The sequence below is a fragment of the Mustela erminea genome, chromosome 3 (genome assembly GCF_009829155.1).
Source record: "Mustela erminea isolate mMusErm1 chromosome 3, mMusErm1.Pri, whole genome shotgun sequence".
Taxonomy (NCBI): Eukaryota; Metazoa; Chordata; class Mammalia; order Carnivora; family Mustelidae; genus Mustela; species Mustela erminea.
Window position 1 is genome coordinate 14,218,979 of NC_045616.1, and position 24,119 is coordinate 14,243,097.

General features: G+C 46.1%; 1 protein-coding gene across 5 annotated transcripts in view; it reads left to right on the forward strand.

Moving 5' to 3' along the window:
- Positions 1–24,119, forward strand: part of RNF130 (ring finger protein 130) — a 133,803-nt gene that overhangs the window by 81,643 nt on the left and 28,041 nt on the right. For 3 of the 5 annotated variants that reach the window (XM_032335279.1, XM_032335283.1, XM_032335282.1), the window contains exons 6-9: positions 7,012–7,108; positions 9,137–9,341; positions 12,456–12,549; positions 19,300–19,320. In XM_032335279.1, coding sequence (XP_032191170.1) covers positions 7,012–7,108; positions 9,137–9,341; positions 12,456–12,549; positions 19,300–19,315 — 412 coding nt within the window. In that variant the 3' untranslated portion in view covers positions 19,316–19,320. Of the gene's footprint in view, positions 1–7,011; positions 7,109–9,136; positions 9,342–12,455; positions 12,550–19,299; positions 19,485–24,119 lie in introns of those variants that run through there. The other 2 variants (XM_032335281.1, XM_032335280.1) reach the window with 2 other exon arrangements.

Sequence of the window (24,119 nt, forward strand, 5' to 3'; positions counted from 1 at the left end):
GGCCTCCGCTGCTGGTGAGAAACTTGAGGAGAACCTTTGGGCACATCATAGCCTAAGACCATAACAGTCAAGAATGTTCAATTCTGGGACTCTCATAGGTTTCAAAAGGAGCCCCTTGCTCCTCGTCCTGTTAAATCCCAGTGCATCACTAGGCCCTCCCGTGAAGGCTCTGTGGTGTTCACTTGTCGCCGGGAACCAAAACTCTAGGACTTGGACCAATCCTTCTGAACCTGGGTTACTCGGACTGGCTGCTGGGCCAGGCCCTCTGCTGGGTGCCCTTGAGATTACTGTCCTGTGCCAGGGTCCGTGCTTTTCTCCCCGCTGTACCTGAGGGACAAGGACCCTCCTGGTAGATGCCAGGGTCTCATGGTCCAGAAACAGGGGAGTCCAAGTAAAGGTCTGCCTTTTCTGCTCTGTATATCGGGCCACATTCACTCGTGTGTGGGGCTCTAAATAGAGCAAATGTTCTTTAGAAGCATGTCGAATGGAAAAAATACAAATTCGCCTACTGAGAAGCCTCAAATCAAAGACTTTAACTCTTCTTTTTCTGCTCCCTTAAAACATAACCACGCTGACCACTTATTAACACAGAACACGTGAACAAATGAAATAATTGTCAGTGGTTATCTCCATGAGGCTGCCGGTACCATTTTCTTTCCAAAGTCATCGATTTTAAACCTAGAGAGATCTGTGAGGGTTTTTGTTTTTTTCCATAGAAAATCATTTAATCATAGAACTTAAGAATAATTCCATATGCTGAAACAGAAAACCAGCTTCTAGAATTCAAGTCAATCTAGTTTACTTATAAAGGAAAATCTACAAAACTAACAGTACATTTCCTGTAGAAAATTAAATTGCATAATTAGCATATTTCCTTCAGCTGCCATCAGGTATGATTTAAAACGTGAGGCTGGAGGAAATACACATCCAAATACAAACCAGGAAGATCAGTAGGTACAGTATAAAGCATTACCCACTCTTAGCTGGTTTTAAACCTGTTTTCACCTGCACAGATCTCTGACACCAGAATCACCAGGAAGAGGCAAAGTCTTTCCAAATTCTGTCTTCCTATTTCAGGCCAGGGTCCCTCTCACCCCCCCAGAGGGACCATCTGGACGGAAGAACAAAGGCCTCTGAAGCCAATCGTGGTTGTTACTAGCTCGAGAGTGTCTTCCTCAGGGAGGCCTCCGCCAAAAATAGACTACTCTGGAAGCTTGCTCACCCTCCTCCCCGCCTCCTGAGCACTGGCTGTTCCAAAGTTTGATTCTTCGTTCTCCTTTTTCTTAACTTAATCCAGTGCTCTCCAAACCAGACGGTGTGTCGGAATCCGTGGGGAGTGTTAAGAAAAACACAACCCAGAGCCTGGGCCTGTGGCTCGTAATAGTCACCTGAGCAGCACTCCACAGTGTGCCCCTCCGTCCCGGGCCTCGCCCTTCTGTGGCTGTGCCTGTGGCTGCGGTCTGCTTTTGGATGTTAGAATTCTGGCAAACTTAATGACATTTCTCTGTGCCCGCTGTTAGGGCACTACGTCCTCGGTGGGTTGTGTTCTGTTGCTGCCTCCTTGTCTGACGCTCTGCCCAAGTCCCCCTTCTGCTCTGGGGCCGGGTGCTCTCCATTACACGTACTCCTGAAGCCTCAGCAAGTGGTAGCCTTCTCTGCTCAGCACAGCCGTTTACCTCACTGAAATGGTACCAACAGCAGGATTCTCAGGTATAGGAAAAATTAACCTTGTACGTCGAGCAACGTTCTATGGGACCGGGATCAACAGCTTCCCACCCAGAGCAAGGTTTCTGAGCCTTGGTACTGTTGACTTTTGGGACCACATGATTCTTTGGGATCCTTTGGGGTCGGGGGTGGGGCAGCTGGCCTGTGCATCACAGGATCTTTAGCAGTGTCCCTGGCCGCCCCTACACACAGTCGAGGCCACCACTCACATAGAGGGTGGCCTCGGCCAGATCTCCCATCTTCACTTCACATCTTCCCCACACCTCTGGTTTCTGGGGGACCCCCTCTAGGATACTTACAGATGAATTTGGGCTGTGGGTTGCTACCTCCTTTCTTCCCTCTGCCTGGGACATCCTGCCCTTCCTCTTTTGTCTGTAGGGCTTTGGAACAGAGCAGAAGGGTGACTCTGTTAGCTCTCCCTTGAGCGTGCTGGCGCCTCTCTGCCTCCCATGGGACTCTCTCTGCCCCACCCCCCACCCCAGCTGGGCCTGGAGTGTTGCACAGAGCACCTGTCTCTTTCCCTGGTTGGCTCTCCTTGTTCATTCTCCTTTAAACACTGTGGCTCATCCCTTTGTTCCTCACTCTGGCCAGATAGCTTCCCCCGCAGCTTCACGGACAAAGTTGTGGTTGTTTGACCCCAAAATTACCTCCGCTTCCCGGCCTCAAGCTTTCGGTGCTCCTGCCTCCCCACCCAGCCTTGCAGTGTCCCTTCCGATCAGGATGGCGGCGGGCTCCTTTTGTTCTGACACACTCTTTCCACCCCAGCTTCCCTGTGCCCAGGGAACCTTACTCTGCTGACTCTGCCCCTGCCAGTTTTTGTTCTTTTGGTCTGTACGCCAACATTTCATCATATTCAAGCCCGTCCTGTGCCATTGTCATAAGCCATTGCTAAACACCATCCTGCGGCTGCTCCCTTCACGGCCAGACTTTAGAAAGGAGCTGTGCTCACTGTCCGTTCTTCACTTGAGTGAGGAACCAAGGAAAGCCCAGGTGCCTTTGTTTCTGTCCATCCTTAATTTCTTTTTTTAAAGATTTTATTTATTTCTTTGACAGAGAGAAAGAGCACAAGTAGCAGAGAGGCAGGCAGAGAAAGTGGGAGAAGCAGGCCCCCTGCCGAGCAGAGAGCCCGATGCAGGGCTCAATCCCAGGACCCTGGGATCATGACCGGAGCCAAAGGCAGACGCTTAACCGACTGAGCCACCCAGAGGCCCCTCCATCCTTAATTTTTAACAAGCTTCTCTGCAGACTGAACTTAGACTTTCTATCTAGAGAGAGCAGAGCTCATGCATTGCTGCCTTTTTACTGCATGACCTTTCTTTTTCCTCTTCCGTCATATTAATTTACTGTGGACAGATGGCTCTTGGCCTCGTTTGGGCGCCTCCTGCTTGTGTCTGTTGATTACAGCTGATCATCCTTGGAAGTTAGCCAGCACGTCTTAGAAACTGTCACCTTATTTAGACCTCTTATTTAAAGGTCAACCACAACATTCTTTTAGTAGTTAAAAATACTTTTCAGAAGTCAAGGGCCATCGCTCAGATCACCATGTGTCCAGGATGCTACGTAGGGAGCCTAAAAGGGGTCCATCCTCTGGCCACTGCGTCAGGCATCACGGGAGTATCCCAACCTTGAGGGAGAGCCTGTTCCAGCAGTGTCTGCTGCCAGCCCGGCAAGGGGGAAGAGTTCTCATCTCTGACCTTTCATAATTCTGGATCCCTCTATATTTGCCAGGCTCTTGCACAGTACCAAGAGGAGCTGGGAAAACCACTCAGCTCCAGTGCACCCTCCTCTCCCCACCTCCGGCCATTGCTCTGCCCTCTCCAGTTTGTGAGCTGTGCAGGAAGTAGGAAAGAGGAGGGCGCCCTACTACTGGTTTCACTCTGCATTCTGTACCCCAGAGCATTTCTTGCAGGAATAAAGAGCTTTTTTCCCGAAGTTCTGATCTGCTTGTTCTTTCCACGTTTCACTGATCCTCGGCGCATCTCCTGCTTTCACGTGTACTCTGACTGCTCGAATCTTTTATCACAGTGGGAAGGGCTTCTCTGGCTGGCCCCTGGAGCCACCCACTGAGGTGACTATGTGGGCCCAGGGTACACCTGTGAGCTAGTCAGACATCGCTGGTGCTGGGCATGCTGGCACCAGAGGCCTGCACACATGTTCTTACCACTTGTTGGGCTAGTGTGGGAAACGTTAGCATGACTTTGGCTGAGCACGTGTTTAATGGTACCTTGCATTTGCACGCCGCTGGGGGTTTTCTAAATATTCTACGACAGCTCATCACTTGCCGCTCCAAACAGCACGTGCCTTCGCCTCTAGGCCTGGCAGCTCCATGCTGACACAGCCAGGAGGCGGGCTCAGACTGGGGAGGCAGAAGTGTGTCTGGGAGGAATGGGCGGGCCACTGCCGAGCTTTGTGCAGCAGTGACACAAGAGGGGAAGGGGTTGGGTGAGGAGGGCAAGAAGGAACACAGGGCAGTTACCCACCAAGATAGCAGCAGTGGCCCCGAGGAGGCAGGGGGTCTGCATCAGAGGGCCCGTGGGTGAACAGGGAAGCTGCGGGGCCGTTTTCAGACGAGAGGGGCATGTGTGGGAGCCAGGCTGACAACCTCCGCATCTCCCCACAAGGTGAGGTGCAGGAACCGGGCTCTCGGGGACTCTGTCGAAGGAGGGAGTGGGTAGGTGGCTGACTGGGGTTGGGGTGGTCAAGAGGAGAAACACAGGGTACACACACAGTTACAAGGAAAAGATTTTTTTAGTTTAAGGAAAAAAACTTAATTTCTTCAGATTTGGGGTCAGCTAGGGAAGGGAGACGTTCTGAGTTTCTCCCTGGAGACCCAGTTAGTCATAGTTGTCCATTACTGTACTGCAAGGCGGGATGGAGGGACAGTCCTTTACATCAACAAACCTCAAAGGGAACAGTTTAAAACCCCAACATAGGGAAAACCTGTGTATAACTAAAGTTAAGGAACAGATAAACAAAGAACACTCAGCTCATGCAGCTTTAAAAATTAAATATGGGATTATACCATCTTTTTCTGAACAATCAGTAATAGAAATGAAAGGCATTTCTATAGTAGGCTAAGAAAAAAAGAAAAGTGAAAATGCTAATGATGGACAGCCAGGAGAGCAAACCACCATTTGCCCCCCAGGCTGGGGCTACTTGCTGAAACCAGGGTCTCTGCAAACAGCTGATGCCAGTGGACCCATCACAGGTCACGCAGCCTCTTCTCTCCTGTCACCTGCCAACCACCCAAAGTCCATCATCCACCCCACATGAAGCTGGCCTCCATCACCTGTCCCACTAACCAACCCGGCACTAACCAGACCTTCAGAGGTCTATAGGTCAGAGGTTAGGCAGATACACCCTTGTGAGGTGAAAGATCCTGTCACTTAGTCGACCTAAAGGGGTCTGTATCCCCAGAAAGATTAGAAGCCTTATGCTAGTCTTTACCAGACTATAGTGAACTCTGGCACAGTTGACAGCTGCTGGGGTATGGGACCCTGCAGGCAGGAGCCCTTTCCCCCACCCCCTGAACCCCTCCCCCCAATCCAAGCACTCTCCTACGAGGATACCAGAACAAGAAGTGGATGTGCTTTGTGTGTACTAAATGAATTTCGGGCTCACCTATGGTTTGATGACTTTTGCCCCTTGAGTAAAAACTTGCAGGTTTAAATAAAAGCCAACTGGGACAAGGAAGTTCTGGTTCACTGCACTGATAAAATCAGTCTTCGAGATCTTTATTCTTCCCCGAAGAAGTGAGGGCAAAGTCACCAAGTGTCAGTAGGTGGGTGCGGATCCAGTGTTGAGGTTGAAGCTGTAAGCATGCATGTTTCTTCCAAATCCCAAGTAAAGCAGCGAGATGTTTAGACCCCTTCCTAATTTGATGAAAACTGCATTTTTAAGCAGCTGCATATAATTATAAGCCACACATAAATTACAGATTCACAAAGTTGTAAAGGCGTACCATGTTTCCATCTGATATCTTTCTTGAAATTTCTTTTTTATCTTATCTTGAGACTCCAAGTATAGTTCCTCTGAGGTGCCCAGGCTATGTGTCCTGGCACCCGCCTCTCTCCCTCTCTGGCCTGGACTCTGGGGCCTCATTTTAGCTTCTACCAGCTGCCATTGGGAGTCCTTGAACTTGAGAAGTGATTGCCATAGCTCCCTCAAAGTCTCCCTTCCACAAGGCACAGGTCCCTTTTTTAAGAATGCAAGACTCTGTGACTGCTTTTCCATCACAAGACTGACTTCCACTCTCCTGAGTGAAAAAAAAAAAAAAATCACCCATCCTTTCTCTCTCCCCTTCACATTTCCAATGAAAACTGTTGGCTCAGTGTCACCGTATTCCTAGGCACCCTTCATCTTTAAAACACTCCTAACCACCTCATAACTTTCATATTTATTTATTTATTTATTAAGATTTTATTTATTTATTTGAGAGACACAGTGAGAGAGAGCATGAGAGGTGAGAAGGTCAGAGGGAGAAACAGACTTACCGTGGAGCTGGGAGCCCAATGTGGGACTCGATCCTGAGACTCTAGGATCATGACCCAAGCCAAAGGCAGTTGCTCAACCAACTGAGCCACCCAGGCGCCCCTAACTTTCACATTTAAAACATTGCCTAGAAGTCTTCTTTTTTTTTTTTTTTTTAAAGATTTTATTTTATTTATTTGACAGAGAGAGATCACAAGTAGGCAGAGAGGCAGAGAGAGAGAGAGAGAGAGGAGGAAGCAGGCTCCCTGCTGAGCAGAGAGCCCGATGCGGGACTCGATCCCAGGACCCCGAGATCATGACCTGAGCCGAAGGCAGCGGCTTAACCCACTGAGCCACCCAGGCGCCCCGATGCCTAGAAGTCTTCTTAAATAATGTTATAAATGACATGGAAACCAAGTTCCATGAATAATTCATGGTTGTGCAGAAAACTCTTCATTCAACCCTTGGTTCGTACCTTCTTCAGTTTCCCTTCTACTCTGGCTGTTGTATAAAGCATAAGTGATTGATAAGGTATAGTTTGTTCCATTCTTAAGGAAAATCCTGTTTCTTCAAATGCTAGAATAAAAGGACTGAACTGCCAAATACCACTTGCCAGTTTTTAGCATACAGATTGGGGTCAGGAAGTTTTCTGCCAGCTGTATTTTAATACATCCCCAATATTTTTCTCTTAGGACTTGCCGATATTTCCAAAAGGAGGGAGAAACAGACTAACTAAAATTCCATTTCTGGGTCTAACAGTTGTTCAGTATATAATCCATGATACAACTCTCCATTTCTTGTGTTTTGTTTTTATAGGCATGTTTTCCACAAGTCCTGCGTGGATCCCTGGCTTAGTGAACATTGTACCTGTCCAATGTGCAAACTTAATATTTTGAAGGCCCTGGGAATTGTGGTATGTTTCCTGTTTTGTCACTCCTTTTGTGTGGTGGTGTCTGCATATGAGCCAGCCAGCATGGGACAGGTGTGCAGTTAAGTCTCCCTAGAGAGCACAGCTTTCTCTGCCACACGGCCATTCTTCCACATTCTTAGAGTCCAACCCGTCTTGGGGAACTCCCAGAAGAGAAGATAAAGACCTGAACTAGTCCACTCGGAAGCCATTGGGTGGTGGAAATGCAGGGAAGAATGGCAACAGAGAGAGGGATGGGGTTTGCTTTCATTACAGGGTTTGTGGGGGGGGGTATTTGTTTTGTTTTGTTATTAAGGGCTAGAAATAGAGACTTTTGACTTTGGTCCTGTAGTAAATTTTTTCCTCATTCAGCATCTTATAAAACTATGTCATCACTTAAGTTTCGTTCTCTTGAATCTGGCTTCGCTCCCTGGTCAGCCACTGGACATGAAGGTGGGTGGTGAGCGCCTGGCAAGGCCTTTGGTCCAAGGCGACACAGTTCTTCATTCAGCTCTGGCCAGGCGGGTCAGCACTGACTCACCAAGGACCTTGGGAGACTTCCTCCAGGTCGCCCTGGAGGACATATCTGTCCAAAATTAATGCCCCTTCGAGGAAAATAAAATACTTGCTGGTCTCAAGAAAGAGTGGATGAATGATTTCCTTGTGGGACCAGAAGTTTGGTGTGTCCAGCAGATGAGTTGCTCATTTTAGCTTTGCAACCCAAAGCTCGTCTGAGAAATCCCACGTGAAATATGCCATCGGTCAACACCCGAGAGGTCCAGGCGGGCAGTGTGGCTCCTCCCAGCTCCAGAGACCATGTCACTGATATAGTTGAACATAGGGTTACTCTTCCTCAGAACGGCTGACACTGGACCAGATCATTCCATCAGGGTGGGGGGCATCCTGTGCCCCGTAGAGTGTCCCCCACATCCTTGGCGGCTCCCAAAGGCTAGTAGTCACAGTCACTCACCAGTCACACAGTCCAAATGTGTCCAGACATGGGGAATAGTCACTCCCCATGGGAAGTGTTTAGCATAGAACATCCGCCCTGATATCTGATGTGTGGCAGATGTTTCCAGAAGTATTAACTTTGCCTCTTTTGGTTGGTGTGGTTGGTTTGCCTTCAGTCCTGTTCTTTGAAGTACAGACACATCTCCCTGGTGTTTTTAAAGAACATCCTTCTGGAGTCTATTACAAGCTCTCATAATTTTAAATCTAAAAGCCATAGTAAACCTCTTCTAACTGGGTATCATTCTAAGCATTTTCCTCTGGCTGTGGGGCAATCTAGAGCAGTTCTTCTACCCAGGAAGCCATTGCTGTGGGTCTCGTTAGCTGTCACTTCTCCATTCTTGAGCTCCTCTCCGCCATCCTTCCCTACTCTGCTTCCAGTGCTGGCTGCTGGAACTGAAGGCTGCTGGGGAAATCAGATAGCCATCTTGCTTCCTCAGGAGACCTCGCACCCATTTTTTAGTGGGTAAGCTTTGGCTCAGAGCAGCTCTGTACCTCTCCTTCAGGGCCAGATGCTTTGATTTTGAAACCAATGGTTTACCCACAGCTCAAAGGTCTTTTCACCGTTGATCTCCTCTTGGTCGTGTGCTTTCCTTCTGTCTAAAGGTAGAAGACATTTAAAAACTTTTTCAGAGCAGGGCATTTCAGAGAAGTTAGTAGGAGGAAAGCAGTATTTGATGTTCTCTGCCCTCCCTCAGCATTACTGGAAGACCTAGAGTGAGGCGTTTTCCTGTTTGTCATTTAGCTGTGTCCGCCAGAGCTTGTCTTCTCTTCGTGAGGCTCAAGTGTCCAGTTTTCTCAGCTCTGCAGTGGATTTTGGTTTCCTTTGTATCATGTTTGGGGGGAAATCATCTGTTTCTTTTAAAGGAAAACCCTTGGGTGAGAAAGGGTAAATGGGGAAAGAAATGAGAGGAAGTCACATGGAAAAAAAAATCCTTAAGTCTGTCAGCAGGGTGTCAGACATTTAGAATTTTGTCAGAGATTTGCTATGCTTCTAAGTACTCTTAATCTGGGAATGTTTTGCAGCCAAATTTGCCATGTACTGATAACGTAGCGTTTGACATGGAAAGGCTCACCAGAACCCAGGCCGTTAACCGAAGATCAGCCCTAGGCGACCTTGCCAGCGACAACTCCCTAGGCCTCGAGCCACTTCGAACTTCGGGGATCTCGCCTCTTCCTCAGGATGGGGAGCTCACTCCCAGAACGGGAGAGATCAACATTGCAGTAACAAGTAAGTGGGGCCCTGTACCAGGCACAGGGCAGGTTTGCTGCTGTGGCTTGGTGTGTGTTGACTGCTCCAGACGGCAGAGGAGGCAGTCACCCAGGCCAGGGAGTTAGTCTGTAACGGAGGAAGTGACAGATACTGCTGTTGAAACGGGTATTTGGGAAGACAGACCTTTCCTTGTAATAAGGAGCTTGTGGATTTTTGTGTACTAAGTCAGAACAGCTGCCGTCTGACAAGTTGTCTCAGTAGCTGTACAGACACCTGCTTTGATGACTGCCTTGCCCACGGGCGTTGGAAGCGGTCACACTGGGATGCGACGCGGGGTGTCACGTGTGGTGTCACCAGCCGCAAGCACCAGGCTGCAGGCGGCTTTGTGCAAAGCCAGGGCAGAATCTGAACAGAGTTGAACAGCTCCGGGGGCGGTTGAGACATCCTGCTGCTGCTCACTTCACTTTATGAAGTCTGGTGTCTTGGCACTTCCCTCTTTGGGGTCACTGTATCTGGGGCGGGAAAAAGCCAAACGAGGATGTGCTTTTAAAAACGCTCTCACTAGGCTGGAACGTCTTGCCGGGTGAAGTGTTGCTGAGGAGAGACGTGGCGCTCCGAGTGTGTCAATGGCCAAGGCTAAAGGACAGTGTGCGTGGGCCGGCCAGCGTGTGTGTGTGTGGGCCCTGTGGGCATTCACCCTGTAACAAGCCAGCTGTCCCCTTCAATTCCATCCTCTACGTGGTCTCTCCATCTAACCGCCTCTCTCCGCGCTCCTTGTCACCACTGTGGTGCTGCCTTCCCCAGTGCGTGCTGTCGCTTGCTGTCGCTTCCAGCCCTAAGCCCCACGAGGCCGCGGCGCGGAGAAAGCCGTCACGAAGGATTTTTCCTCCATGTAGTAAGGCATGTCTGGGCTGCTCAATTGCAGTGCACATGTTTCCCAGCGACCAGAGATTAGTAGTCATGAACAGTGTCCTAGCATTTGTGCTATCGTTTGTCTAAACTCAGGGAGACTTCATTCAGTTATAAAACAAGGAAAAGTATTCTTTGATGCAGTTTGACTCATTTCCTACCACGTCCTGGCGATTTGTTTTAACAGCTTTTCATGTTTTCAGGTTTTAGGGGGTAGATTTTTAAAAACGGATCCAATAGCAATAAAGGAAACAGGTTATTTGTTTATCAGTGAGTTTTTGTAGGCTCTTCATTGATCGACATTTATTGAGCACCTACTACTACATTAAGTTCTGATCCCATTATATTTTATGCCGAAATGCCCTTTCAAAATCTTACATTTTGATGATAAAAAAATGTTACTTCGTGTATGAAATGAATCACCTTTAGTGGAATTGACACATGTTAATCAATTCATGTGGTTAAATTAACCCAAAGCAACCTCACCTTTTCCCTCAAAGTTCTGTAGTGTCCCAGCATCCACTGTGCAAGGCACTGTGCTAAGTACCCAGTGGGGTGGGCAGGGCTGACCAGGGGCCCGGCTGCTGCCAGAATGCCCCTGGGCCCACAGGGGATCATTGTGGTTGCACCTGCTTCTTTTTGGTTACTAGTTTTTATAACCTAAATGCCATGCGTCTGTGAATGGTCTGTTCAGAATGCAGAAACACGGAACTTGCAGCTCTAAAACTCAGTCTATTTATCACGTCTAAAGGTCTCTAAGAAGAAAAAAATAAGTAAAGAACACCGGGTGAAGCTTCTTGATCCTGATGACCAGTTATCTCTTAATTTTTTTCAAATGCCAGTGTCCATTTTTCCTAACTTAAAATCCACGCAGGTAAAGATGGCCAGTTTGGTGTTGGTTCTTAAATGTTCATTTTTTTACTTAAAACCTTATAAATTCACTGTACTCTCAAGGAATTTATAATCCAGGAAGCAGTGGCAGCACTACTACCAAAAAAAGAAACAGTTTGCTAAGCATTTTAATAGTATAAAACAAGATGGCTGATGCTCATGGAAGAGACTCATCATCCTGGAGCCCTGAAGGGCAATTCTTAACCTTTTGAAGATCACCACCTTTAAAATCCAATGAAAATATAAGAACCTTTTTCTAGAAAAATTCCTAGGAACTCATAGCTTTGCATATCTGTGGGACTGGTGGACACCAGATTGAGAACATGCGTGTTACACGCTCCACTTCCGCATGTAAACTTTGGGCATTCCAAGGCCAAGTGTCTTCCAGCTGCCCTGCTGACGATACAGAGGGGCTTCGCTGTGAGCCACTTTGTTAAACCGGCCCCGGGTAGCACAGACTCTAGGAAATGTTTTGTAGTTCACTCTTACTAGGAAGTCAGGATTGGTTCACAAGTTATTTTGGAGGTTTTCAGATAAAGAATGTTTGTGGAACATTATCTTGATGGCATGGGCTTTCAAGAGAAGGGAAAACATTAACTGACTTCCTGGATCTAGAAGGAGGCTAGCTGAAATTTCTAGAGTTCTGTGTATCAGAGATTTTCAACCCTCTGATGGGCCAGCTTTCTGGTGAGTCACCTGCTTGACACAGCCAGAGCCGCTTCCTGCCGGTGGGGGTGGGAAAGGCAGTCCTTTCCAGGAGACACCAGTAAGGTGTCCTTTTTACATAAAGGCTGTAAGTAAGCCCAAGCCCAGGAGAAAAGAAAGACCAGAAGACCAGCCTGCGGACTGCGTGGAGTGCCCCCAAGACTTCTGGGACCCCTACTCCGTATTTATAAGCCTTCCGCTAAGAATGAGTGACACAACCACGCAGAAGTGACAGAACGAAGAAGGAAAGGTTATAGAAGTGTGGCTAAGTCCACTGTGCTGTCATGTAAAGCAGTGATTTAAAAATCTCTGTCCATGTGCAATCTGATAGACCTGTTTCTCCTGCACGCTTTTCGGTGGCCACACTCCTCACAGACATCAGGACCTTAACTGGAAGAACTGTCTGGGCCATGCTTTCCTTTCTCCCTTGCAGCTCTCACCACTACCTCCACTAACCTTCTCCAGTTAGTAGCTCTCTGGCAAACCTCCTCCTGCTTCACTTCCTTGGGCCAGTCTTGGCTTACACCTCCGTTGACGTCTGCTTCGTTGCATTTGAGGGAAATGTTGACATCGATTTGACTTAAGCCTTCTCCCCAGAGTGATTTCCTCCCTTTCCTTTGTCAACAGAAGAATGGTTTATTATTGCCAGTTTTGGCCTCCTCAGTGCTCTCACACTCTGCTACATGATCATCAGAGCCACAGCTAGCTTGAATGCTAATGAGTAAGTAACAAATTATTTTTTGGATTGCATGTGCCAGATGACCCCAAGAAAACTTGTAATTTTCATAAAGCTGGTGAAAATTGGCTTCCACCAGTTGCGTAGTGATCCTGATGATATCATACCTAGCAGAGTAAGGTATTTCGTGACTATGTACTTGTAGTCAGGATGCAGATCGGGAGGTTACCTTGCTCAGCAACAAGAGCTCCCGGGAGGAAAGATCTAGGGGCTTTCGCTAGCCACAGCATAGAGGACAGCAGCTGTGTGATGCAGACGACCAAGGGTGCCCGTACAGTCACGGGATGTCAAGAAGGTCCATGTCCTGATCATTGGCAGGAATAGGCCCAGCAGACTTTACCCGGATTCTTACATACATAGCTTTTGACGGAACACTGGCACCCTGACCTGGGGTCGAGGGACAGTGACATGGATGTGTAGCCTGCAAGAAAGAAGCAATCAGCAAGACCCACTGTTTCCAGATATTGGGAAGACTGTCAGGGGGAAGTGTCAACTATATTTCGGTGGGGCAAAATGAGGACCAGAGGGCAGGGGACGGGAAGGCGGATTTCATCTCAGGGAAAGGAAGACCCACTTGTCAGCCAGGCCCCCGCACCAGGGAGACAGTTTGCCATGGGGAATGCTCAGGATGAGATGTGTTACCTGTCAGGACTGCTGGAGGTCAGAGGTTTTAAGGCGAAACTGGGCTAGCTGACTGTCGAGGTTCATTTTGATCCAGCAGTATTCTAGGAGCTGCTTTCCAAGGGGGTAAGATGCAGGAAAGGTTTTTGGTTTTGTTTGTTTTGTTTTTAATTTAGGTCATTTACTGTAAGGTTTTATTGAGTCCTTTCTTCTACGAGTATTTATGAAAACTCATCAGAGGTAAAAGTGTCCCTGGGACACAGCCCAGATACAGACCTGAATTAGCACCACTGGAATTCATGTGCTCGCCACACGCACTTATGTCCTGGCATTTTGACAGATTAGTAATAACCGGCCAAGCCCTTGTAATTGATTTAATTGAATGCTCATTGCCCAGCTGTGGAAACAAATGGGCAAGTAACCCCCCTTACAGTGACATGATTTTATTATCTCTAACCTGACCTGTTGACTAGATACTTGTAAGAAGTGCCCTTAGGCATCCCTGCCCCTAGCTCACACTGGGAGGATGCTGTGGTTGGTCGCCATCCTTCAGCCTGCAGGTGTGTGCTCGGCTGCTCCTCCAACAGGTCAGCCCACCTGACGAAGGCTGACTTCAGCTTAGCACAGTGTTCACTGCTCAGACCCCAGAGTTGGACGTAACCTGGGTTTGACTCCCTGCTCTTCCATTGTCTGCTTGGGAGGCCTGGGCAGCTGTATTTCTCGGGAAGCTCATTTTAGTCCTGCAGAAAACAAGAATAACAGCAGGACAACGTCATAGGTGTTACAAAGTAGCATATAAAGTGCTTAGCACAGTGCCTGGTACATAGTAAGTGCTCAGTAAATGTTAGCTTAGCAGTTCCACTGAGAATCTTCCGGGGTCCTGGGAACGAGATGACCGTCTCCCTGCCTTTATCATTCGGCAGATGAATTTAGTTTTCTTCCAGGAAATAATACTGAATCACGTGATTCGGCCCTCTGTTTGGAAGGAAATACTGATTTTGCCTGCAGTCACCTCTTTCGCTTCCTCTCACAGTGACCCCATCAGCTAGCTGATGGTGTAAGCCCCCTCCTTAAGACTTTTGCAGATGAGCAAAAAGCAGTCACAGCGGATAGAGGCACTCCGGGCACTTGTAGAGAACGATTAAGGGACCTCACAGTTGCCTTGCTGCCACCCAGGACCTACCAGAGGCTCAAGTCACACATCAGTCAGATGGTTTAGAGAAGGCTCAGTAGACGTGTTACCTTGTAGAAATCAAAGTCTCCAGGCCATGATAGTTCAGTTCCATGCGTAAATGGCTGTATGACTCAGTCTCAGCGTCCATCTTAGATCCGTTTCTGAGGCCAGCCCTTCTTCCAGTAGCCTTCGCAGAGGGTTGATACCAAAGTTGTCCATCCAAATACTATTTCTGTGCCTTCAGTCAGAACTCCTCTGAAGGACGATTTTCATGATCCCATGGAGAGAGAGAGAGAGAGTGTGTGTGTGTGTGTGTGTGTGTGTGTGTACACACATGGATGCATGAAAGAACGGTCACCAAGATATAATTGGTAATTATCTTAATTTAGTAAGATTTTAGGTGATTTTTTCTCTCCTATTGTGCTTTTATAGGTTGGCTTTTTTATGTAACATGAATTACTTAATATTTTAAAGGGCCTCTTAATTGTGGAGGGTAAAAGAAAGACAGTAGTCACTCTTACTCAGTGTCTCCTTCCCAAGAATGTTGATGAAAAATTCCTAGGTTATTTTAATTCCACAGAAATGTTTATATAAGCAAGTAAATTTATAATTAATCTTCATTAATGAATTCTTTGAAATCTGTCTTACTTCCCTTTTTGTCTTTACCAAAAACTTATGGCCAAAATGAGATTGTCTTTTCAGTTGAATTGCTGTTCTGATTTTCTGGGTAACCTTATCCATGAGTGAGATAGTCTTCTGTATGAGTAGAGTCCGTCTTTTCCCATGTGAGCGATTTATCCTGGAAGTTGATAGCAAAATTCACCTCCCCACATTATCTCCCATCCTGGTTTACTCTTCTGTCAGCAATACCCTGAACTTGTGTATTGTGACAGCAGCAGGACCTTGACCCACTCCAGTCCCTGGTGAAAGCCAGTGGGCAGGAGGCAGCACTGTAGGCCCCGTGTGAGGGCAGACGTGGGGAGGCCAGGCAAGCCGGCTGCCTCCCTCACCACACTCGGCACCCGCGCCGTTACCCAGGGCTTGACCTGACACTGGTGCCTGATGGGAAGTCACTCCCTTCCCAGTGTGTTGAAATACTATTAAAATACTCACCATGACTAATTGTGCTTTAATTTTTTAATACGGCAAACAACTCTAGTGAATGTTGAGGCTTTGCAAATATAAATAGGAAAGTAGTCGAAGAAGCATGTATACGTGAGGTGAATTTATTTATTGTCTTCTCATACCCCATTTCTTAGTACCTCAGTAGGCAGTGTTAGTGAACTTCAGTTCCCAAAGGAGGTTTGTTGCTCTACCTCATTATTCAGAAAACCTTGTTAGGTCTCAGTGTTTATCAGCTTCCAGTTATATCAGTCGATTTTCCCCTCATCGTAAGAAAAGTGTATGTTTTCATTGTTGTTATTTGAGGCACAAGTTGTGAGACAAGGAAGAGGATGTAGGATTTTGAGCTGAACGGGAGGATCGGCTGGGTATCCTCCACCGTGTCCTTTCTCAGTTCCTAGGTTCTGATTCCTAGAACTCGTGCCCAAGGATCTGCCTGGGAGTGTAACCCAGACATTCAAGATCCAAAACCGTCTCAGCAGGAGGAAGTGAACCTGATGTGGTTCACGTACAGAAACTGGAACAGTACATGCAGCATAACCCGAGGCCGGGAGCCCTAGCTGTGCCCCAGGTCAGAGCCGTCCCCACCAGTGTGCCTGGTGAGCCAGCTCCCCCAAGGCAGAGCGATAGAGACTCATGAGCCCGGTCAGAAGAATGGGTGTGTCCATTTTACTCTCTGTTCAGTATTTCTGAATTGTTCTGTTCACACTCTTTTTTTTTTTTTTTTTTTTAAGATTTATTTATTTTGGAGAGAGTGAGCCGACAAGGGGCAGAAGGAGAGGGAGGGAGAGAATTTCAGACAGACACCTTGACACAGGGCTCAATCTCACAACCCTGAGCCTGAGCCGAAAACCGAGAGTCAGACGCTCAACCAGCTGAGTCACCAGGTGCTCACACTCTTAAGAAGAACACTAGTGTGTTTCAGTATAAAAGGATCTGAAAATAGAATCATTTTGATGTCTTGGGGATGCTTGGCTTAGAAGAGAGGAGTTGAGGATGATGTGAGGGATGTCTCCAAGTATTTGAAGGGCCCTCAAAGATGACAAGAACAGCTCCTGTTCACTGAACACCTCCCACCAACTCCCTCCCATGCGGGGCCCTGGGCGACACCCAGCAGAGTCCCGTGGGGACCAGCCAGTGCAGGCAGAGGGTGGGCTTACATGGGGTTCAGGAGCTCTGGGGCACCCGCAGGAAAGTAGAGCGCCGCCAAAGACTAAGAGCTTCATGCCAGTTGGCAGGGCCCATCTGCCACTGTGGTGCCCTGAAAGCTAGGAAGTTGCTAGGACCTAATGCAGACAGAAATGAGTTGTAGGGCTGGCGCTGTTCGGAGGCAGACCCCACAGCCTGTGGAGGGTAAGAGTTTCCTTCCAGTTCTGAGAGCGCTTCTTCGGTTGTCTGTCCTGAAGGGTCCTTTGCTTGGATGGATCCGCGTCCGACGGGAGGGATCACGTGCCCTCCCCGTGGCTGGCTGCCTCTTTTAGAACCTTAAGTATCAGGACCAGTGACTTTAGAACTTTCTTTTTTTTCCTTACCCCCTGCTGCTATAAGAACCGCATTTTATGGGGCACCTGGGTGGCTCAGTGGGTTAAAGCCTCTGCCTTCAGCTCAGGTCATGATCCCAGGGTCCTGGGATCGAGCCCCGCATCAGGCTCTGCTCCGCAGGGAGCCTGCTTTCTCCCTTCTCTCTCTCTCTGCCTGCCTCTCTGCCTACTTGTGATTTCTCTCTCTGTGTCAAATAAAATCTTTTAAAAAAAAAAAAAAAAAACCGCATCTTACATCGTGGGACCCATATGCACACATGTGTAACTGGAACAGGTTTCACAGACGTTTTCCTCAGCATGTGCAGTGTCTGCTGATCTTTTCTCTGTACCTGGTTGTTAAGGCTGCTTGGGACCCCACGTTGCTCTTATGGTCCAGTAACAGGCGGCAGGCTGCGGTTTGAGAAACAGACCTAAAACCTGAATTTCTGGTTCTCAACCGAGTACTTCTGGCTTCCACCGGCATCCATGGTGGATTGTTTATTTTTTCTAAGGCAGCCTTCGTGTAGCAATGCCAACTTTGAACTTGTCCCCATATCCTCTTCTTTCTGTTAGTACTGACTTCTCCTTTTAGTCACTCGGAGCATAGATATATACACAAAATAAACCCGGGGGCCAGAGGGGCTGGGGGATCCCCTGAGAAATACCCTAGGAAGAAGGGCTTGTGGTTCAAGCCTGTGTTTCTGGGCCCACCTCTTTACTCTGCTTATCTGTGACCATTCCAGAGAGACATTTACGGGCTCCACATCACATGGTGGAGGGAGCTAGCTGGCTTTCTGGAAATGTGAACTTTGCTGGGACTTCTGCTCTGTCTCCATAGTGGTCATTTCTGGTTTTCACAAGTACCTTTTATCTTGTGGCTGAATTAGTTTATAGTCCTTAGAAGAACAGCCAGATAAATTAGGTATAAAAATCTTGGTTCACCCATTCAAAGTTCTGACCTCTAATATCTGATTTCTCTGAGGAAGTTTTATAAAATCAGTGTGTGATCTTCAGCAGAGCTGCAGTGAACAGTCAGGTCCGGAGCTCTGTGAGGAGTGGTGAGTGGCCTTTCTGCGGCTCATTCAGTGTCCCCAGCACCTCCAGGCACCAGGCCTCGCCCTGCAGGGGCACTGTGGGGCAGGGGCTGTCCTGCACGGGGCTCAGGCTTAGGGCGCCCACTGAAGGGACGGGAGAGCCTACAGACAGGGCCCAGCTACTTGGGGTCACGTAGAGGCCACAGAACTGCCACTGTGGCCCAGGGGAGTCATCAAGGTCTTCCTGGAGGAGGTGACTCAGGAACCAGGCCGGGTATAATTAGGGCACAAAGAGGAAAAAGTAGAGCAGAGTCAGGGAGTTGTGAGTTTGATGTGTCTGCTGGAAGAGGTGGTGTTGGTAGACCGACTACAGAATTTGGACTGGGTTCTTGTAAATAGCAGGCAGTGTGTCAGGCCTTTCAGCAAAAAGAGGATCTCTGTGGACGAGAAGTCGCTCTGGCCTATAGAGACTGGAGGCTGGAAGATGGGTGAGGTGAAATACTGAGCTGAAGGAGGAAGTCATGAGGAGGAGAGGAAATCAAGAGGGAGCAATGACCAGAGATGAAGAGATCAGGAACGCAGATATGGAACTGGGCAGAGAGGAGAGGAGAGAAAGCACCGCTAAAGACATGAATTGGGAACCAAGGAAGTGAACCAGCTGTGCAAGGCTTTGGGGAGCTAGGGCAGTCCCACAGAGCCAGGCTGAAGGGAGCAGCGTTAGCCCAAGACCCCGCGTTCCGTCGGGCTCCCGACTGAGGGACGTGCGTGCACGCAGTCTGGGCAAGTCCACCGAGAGGGCCTTCCCCACTGGAAGCCTGTCCTCTGCAGAATTCGTTTCACAGTAAAGACTGACATTCTTGTTTGTTGCATAAATGGGGGATCCTGTTGCAAAGACACAGACCTAGATTTCAGGACACACAGCCCTGAGAACATGCATGAAACCAGGAAAAGTTGTAAATGATGTGGTAACTGTCTCCTTATTGCTAAACAAGATGCTGTTAGCCTGGGCTTTTCCCCGCAGTCCTGCTGGGAGTACACACACACGTGTAAGGTGACCGAGCCACTTGACCACAAATCTGAAGCTGCTGAGTTCAGGAAAGTGCCAGGAGCTGACTGGCTTTATCCAGCGGGGCTGGGAAGGCTTTGGGGACAGCCCAAGGCCACCCTTCAGTGAAGATCACTTTCTCTGTTATTTTAAAATATTGGCAACTCTCCTTTAACTAATTCTTGACCTCTGTCTTTTTTTTTTCCTTTCATTCCACAGGGTAGAGTGGTTTTGAAGAAGAAAAAAAAACTGCTTTCTGACTGATTGCCTTGAAGGAAAAAAGAACCTATTTTTGTGCATCATTTACCAATCATGCCACACAAGCGTTTATTTTTAGTACATTTTATTTTTTCATAAAATTGCTAATGCCAAAGCTTTGTATTAAAATAAATAAATAATAAAATTTAAAAAAAACCATGCTGTCAAGTGTTATTGACCCACTCATGTCCCAAAGGCCGACCTGGAGATCACATACACCCGATTTCGTGTGCATGTGTTCCAGAGAGAGCATGTGCTCACGAATCCCCCCAGAAGGAACCGTGACACTGTTGGCATTTTCACACGGTCCCGACCGTTCCCCAGAGAGACTGGAGCGTGGGCACGTCCTTCGCGGTAATGCCTGCCCGGACCCTCGGTGGGGTTCCTCCGTCTCCCTTTCTTCAGATTCAGTGTCCTCTCTGAGACTCTTACTACTTCGTCAGCCCCACAGCAGCAGGGACATTCAGCTGTGTTGCGCGCCACCACATCCCTTGTGCGTGGTAGAGTGCTTTTGCACATAGTAAGTGCTCAATAAATATTGGTGGGATGAAGGAATGAGTCTAAGGAAAATTTTCCAGAACACACACTGATTAATAATAAATTACATCTGTCCAAGATGGGTTTCTTCCTGGTTTGTACAGTATTCTTTAAAAAAAAAAAAAAAACAGCAAATTCTAAAAAGCTGGAAAAGAGCAATTTTACGAGTGTAAATGAAATATTTTTGCTGTATTATTGAGGAAAATGTTGAAATATTTTATGTTCTGTTGCATTCTGTGCTTGAGGGGTTATCGGTATGTGTGAACATTTTGAGCAATGAATTCTCCACCTTTTACTTCAGGATCTCTGAGAGATGAGAACTTACTCCCACTGGTAATGGGTTCACTAACCCCAGTCATTCACCAGTCAGTAGGGGGTGAAGGTTTTTATCTTTCGATTCACACACCATAAAAATTAACCCTTGCAAAGGATAAGCCATTTCAGTGGTTTTTAGTATATTCACAAGGTAGTGTAACCATCTGTCTAATTCCAGAACATTTGCATCACCCCCAAAAGAAGAAGCCCTATACCCAAGAGCAGTAACCTCTCAGCCCTCCCATCCCCCTGCCAGTCTGGAAACCACAAATCTGCTGTCTATCTCTCTGAATCTACCCATTCTGGACTTTTCATAGAAACGGAATCATATAGTATTTAGTCCTTTTCATCTGGCTTCTTTCACGTAGGATAACATCTTCAAGTTTTCCCATGTTGCAGCATGAATCCTGCTGGTTCTTTTTTGTGGCTGAGTAATATTCCGTCATATGGACGCATTCCACATTCTGTTCGTCCATGCTTCCAGTGATGGACATTCATTGTTTCCCTCTTTTGCATACCATGTATCATGCTGCTGTGAACATCAGTGGACAAGTTTCTGTGAACATTTTTTCAGTTCTCTCAGGTCTGTCCTTAGGAGCGGAATTGCTGGGTCATGTGGTAGCTCTGACTTGTTGAAAAATGGCCAAAACGTTCTCCAGAAGAACTGTAGTTGCATGTTCCCGCCAGCAGTGTACAGAAGTTCGTGTCTCCACATCTTCACTAGCACTTACTATTTTCCTTTTTAAAACCATCTCGTTACAGTTTTGATTTGCATTTCCCTAATGACTAATGATGTTGGGCAGCTTTTCCTGTGCTTGTGGCCCCCTGAATGTCTTCAGAAAGTCAGTTTCGAATCCTTTGCCCATTTTTTTTTTTGATTGGGTGGTATTTTGTTGTAAGTGTTCTTTATATATTCTAGATTACTAGGCCCTTATCAGATATATGGTTTATAAATACTTTATCTTATTCCTTAAGTTGTTTGCTTTCTTGATAGTATCTTTCAAGATACAAGTTTTTAATTTTGATGAAGCCCAGTTTATCTGGTTTTTTTTCTTTGGTTTGTGTTTTAGGGATCATGTCTGAGACATTGTCTAATTCAAGGTGACAAAACCAACAGTTCTCTCGTTTAGTTTTCTTGTATTTGGGTCTTTGGCCCATTTTGAGTTAATACATGTACATAGTGTGAGGTAGGGATCCACATTCATTCTTTGCATGTGACTATCCATTTATCCTAGTAACATTTGCTGGACAAATTATTCTTTCCCCCGTTGGAGTGGTCTTGGTACCCTTGTCAAAAGTCAGTTAACTATAATATAGGAGTTTATTTCTGGATTCTCAATTCTATTCCACTGGTCTCTCTGTCCTTGTGTCATTTTCATATGATATTGTTTACTGTTGCTTTGTGGTAAGTTTTTAAATTGGGAAGTGTGACTCCTCCCAACCTTGTTCTTTTTCAAGATTGTTCTGGCTATCCAGGACCCATGGCATTTCCATATAAATTAAGATCAGTTTTTCAATCTCTGCAAAAAATGCCAGCTGGCATTTTGATAGGGATTATGCTGAATCTGCATTGTTTTAGGTAGTAGTGTCATCTTAACAATATTAAGTCTTTTGAGGTGCCTAGGTGGCTCAATAAGTTAAGCATCCATCTCTTGATCTCATCTCAGTTCTTGATCTCAAGGTTGTAAGTTCAAGTCTATGCTGGGCATGGAACCTACTTGAATTTTTTTTTTCTTTTTAAAAGATTTTATTTATTTATTAGATAGAAATCACAAGTAGGCAGAGAGGCAGGCAGAAAGGGGGGCAGGGATGCTGAGCAGAGAGCCCAATGTGGGGCTCGATCCCAGGACCCTGTGATCATGACCTAAGCCGAAGGCAGAGGCTTTAACCCATTGAGCCACTCAGGTGCCCCCCCCAAAAAAAATTTTTTAATTAAAAAATATATATATTAGGGCACCTGGGTGCCTCAGTCAGTTATGCATCTGACTTCAACTCAGGTCATGATCTCAGGATCATGAGATCAAACCCTGCTTCAGGCTACCTGCTCAGCAGGGAGTCTGCTGCTCCCTCTCCCTCTGCCCCTTGCTGCATTCATTCATTCTCTGCCTCTGTCTCTCTCTCAAATAAATAAAATCCTTTAAAAAACAGTAAAATTAAAAATAGTCTTTCAATCCATGAACAGAAGATATCTTTCTCCATTTATTTAATTTCTATAGAAATATGATTGATTTGTGTATATTGATCTTGCATTCTTACTGAACTCATTTACTAGGACTAATAGTCTTTTAGTGGATGCCTTAAAATTTTCTATATAAAAGGTCATCTCTTTGGCAAATAAAGATAGTTTTAACTTCTTTCTTTCCAATCTGGATGGCTTTTATTTTATATTCTTGCTTAATTGACCCTGGCTAGACCTTCCATTAGTAGAATGTTGAATAGAAGTGGAGCAAACAGATATCCATGTGTTGTTTCTGATCTCAGGGAGAAAGATTTCAGACTATCACCATTGAGTATGATGTTAGCTGTGGGATTTTCATAGATGCCCTTTATCAGATTGAAAAAAGTTCCTTTCTAGTTCTAGCTTATTGAGTGTTTTTATCACGACTTTTGGATTTTGTTAAATGCTTTTTCTATGCCTATTGTGATGATTATGTGTGTTTTGTCCCTTATCATAATAATATATTGTATTGATCAATTTTCATAGTATTGAATCAACCTTGCATTCCTGGGATAAATCCCAGTTGGTCACAATGGGACTATGTTTTTATATGTTGCAGATTTCAGGTTGCTGGTATTTGCTGAGGAATATGCATCTATATTCAAAAAAGGTATTGATTGGCCTGTAATTTTCTTGTGATGTCTTTCTTTGGCTTTACTATCAGTGTAGTGCTGGCTGCATATAATGAATTATGAGGTAATTCCTCCTCTGCTGTTTTTTGAAAAGTTTGAGAAGGATTGGTGTTAATTCTATATAATTATTTGGTAAAATTCACTAGTGAAGCCATTTGGCTGTGGACTTTTCCTTGTGGGAAGTTTTTTGATTACTGACTCTCCCTCTCTTTACCTGTTATAGATCTATTAATATTTTCTATTACTAATTAAGTCAGTTTCTATAGTTTTATCTCTGTAGTAATTTGTTTCATCAAGGTTTTCTAGCTCGTTGGCATACAATTGCCTGTAAGATTCCCTTATGACCTTTTTTTAATTCCTGCAATGTTGGTAGTAATGTCCCCCCTTTCATTCCTGATTTTAGTAACTTGAGTCCTTTTTTGCCTAGTCAATCTAGCTAAAGGTTTGTAAATTTTGACCTTTTCAAAGAACTAACTTTGGGTTTCATTGATTTGCCTATTTTTCTATTCTCTGTTTCATTAATTTTTGCTCAGATCTTTGTTATTTTTTTCCTCTGCTTGCTTTGGGTCTAGTTTTGTTTGTTTTTTTCTTTTTTCTTAAAGTAGAAAATTAGGTTATTAATTTCAGGTCTTTCTTACAAGCACTTACAACTCTTAAATTTTCATCCAAGCACAGTTTTGCCCATCCATAAGTTTTAGTATGTTGTGGGTTTTGTACATTTATCCTAGAGTATTTTCTACTTTCCCCTGTGATTTCTCTTTTGATCCATTGGTTATTTAGAATTATGTTGTTTAAACCCCTCATGTTGGAGTGCCTGGGTAGCTCAGTTGGTTAAGTGTCCAACTATTGATTTCAGCTCAGGTCATGATCTTGAGGTTTTGGGATCCGGCCCTCATCGGGCTCCACATTGGGTGCAGAGTCTTAGTGTCCCTCCCCCTATGATTCTCCCTCCACTTGTGCTTGCTCTCTCACTCTCTCTCAAATAAATTAAATCTTAAAAAAAAAAAAACTTTAAAAAATATGTGAATTTCCAAAACTTCCTTCTCATATGGCTTTCTAATTTCATTACCTTGTGGTTG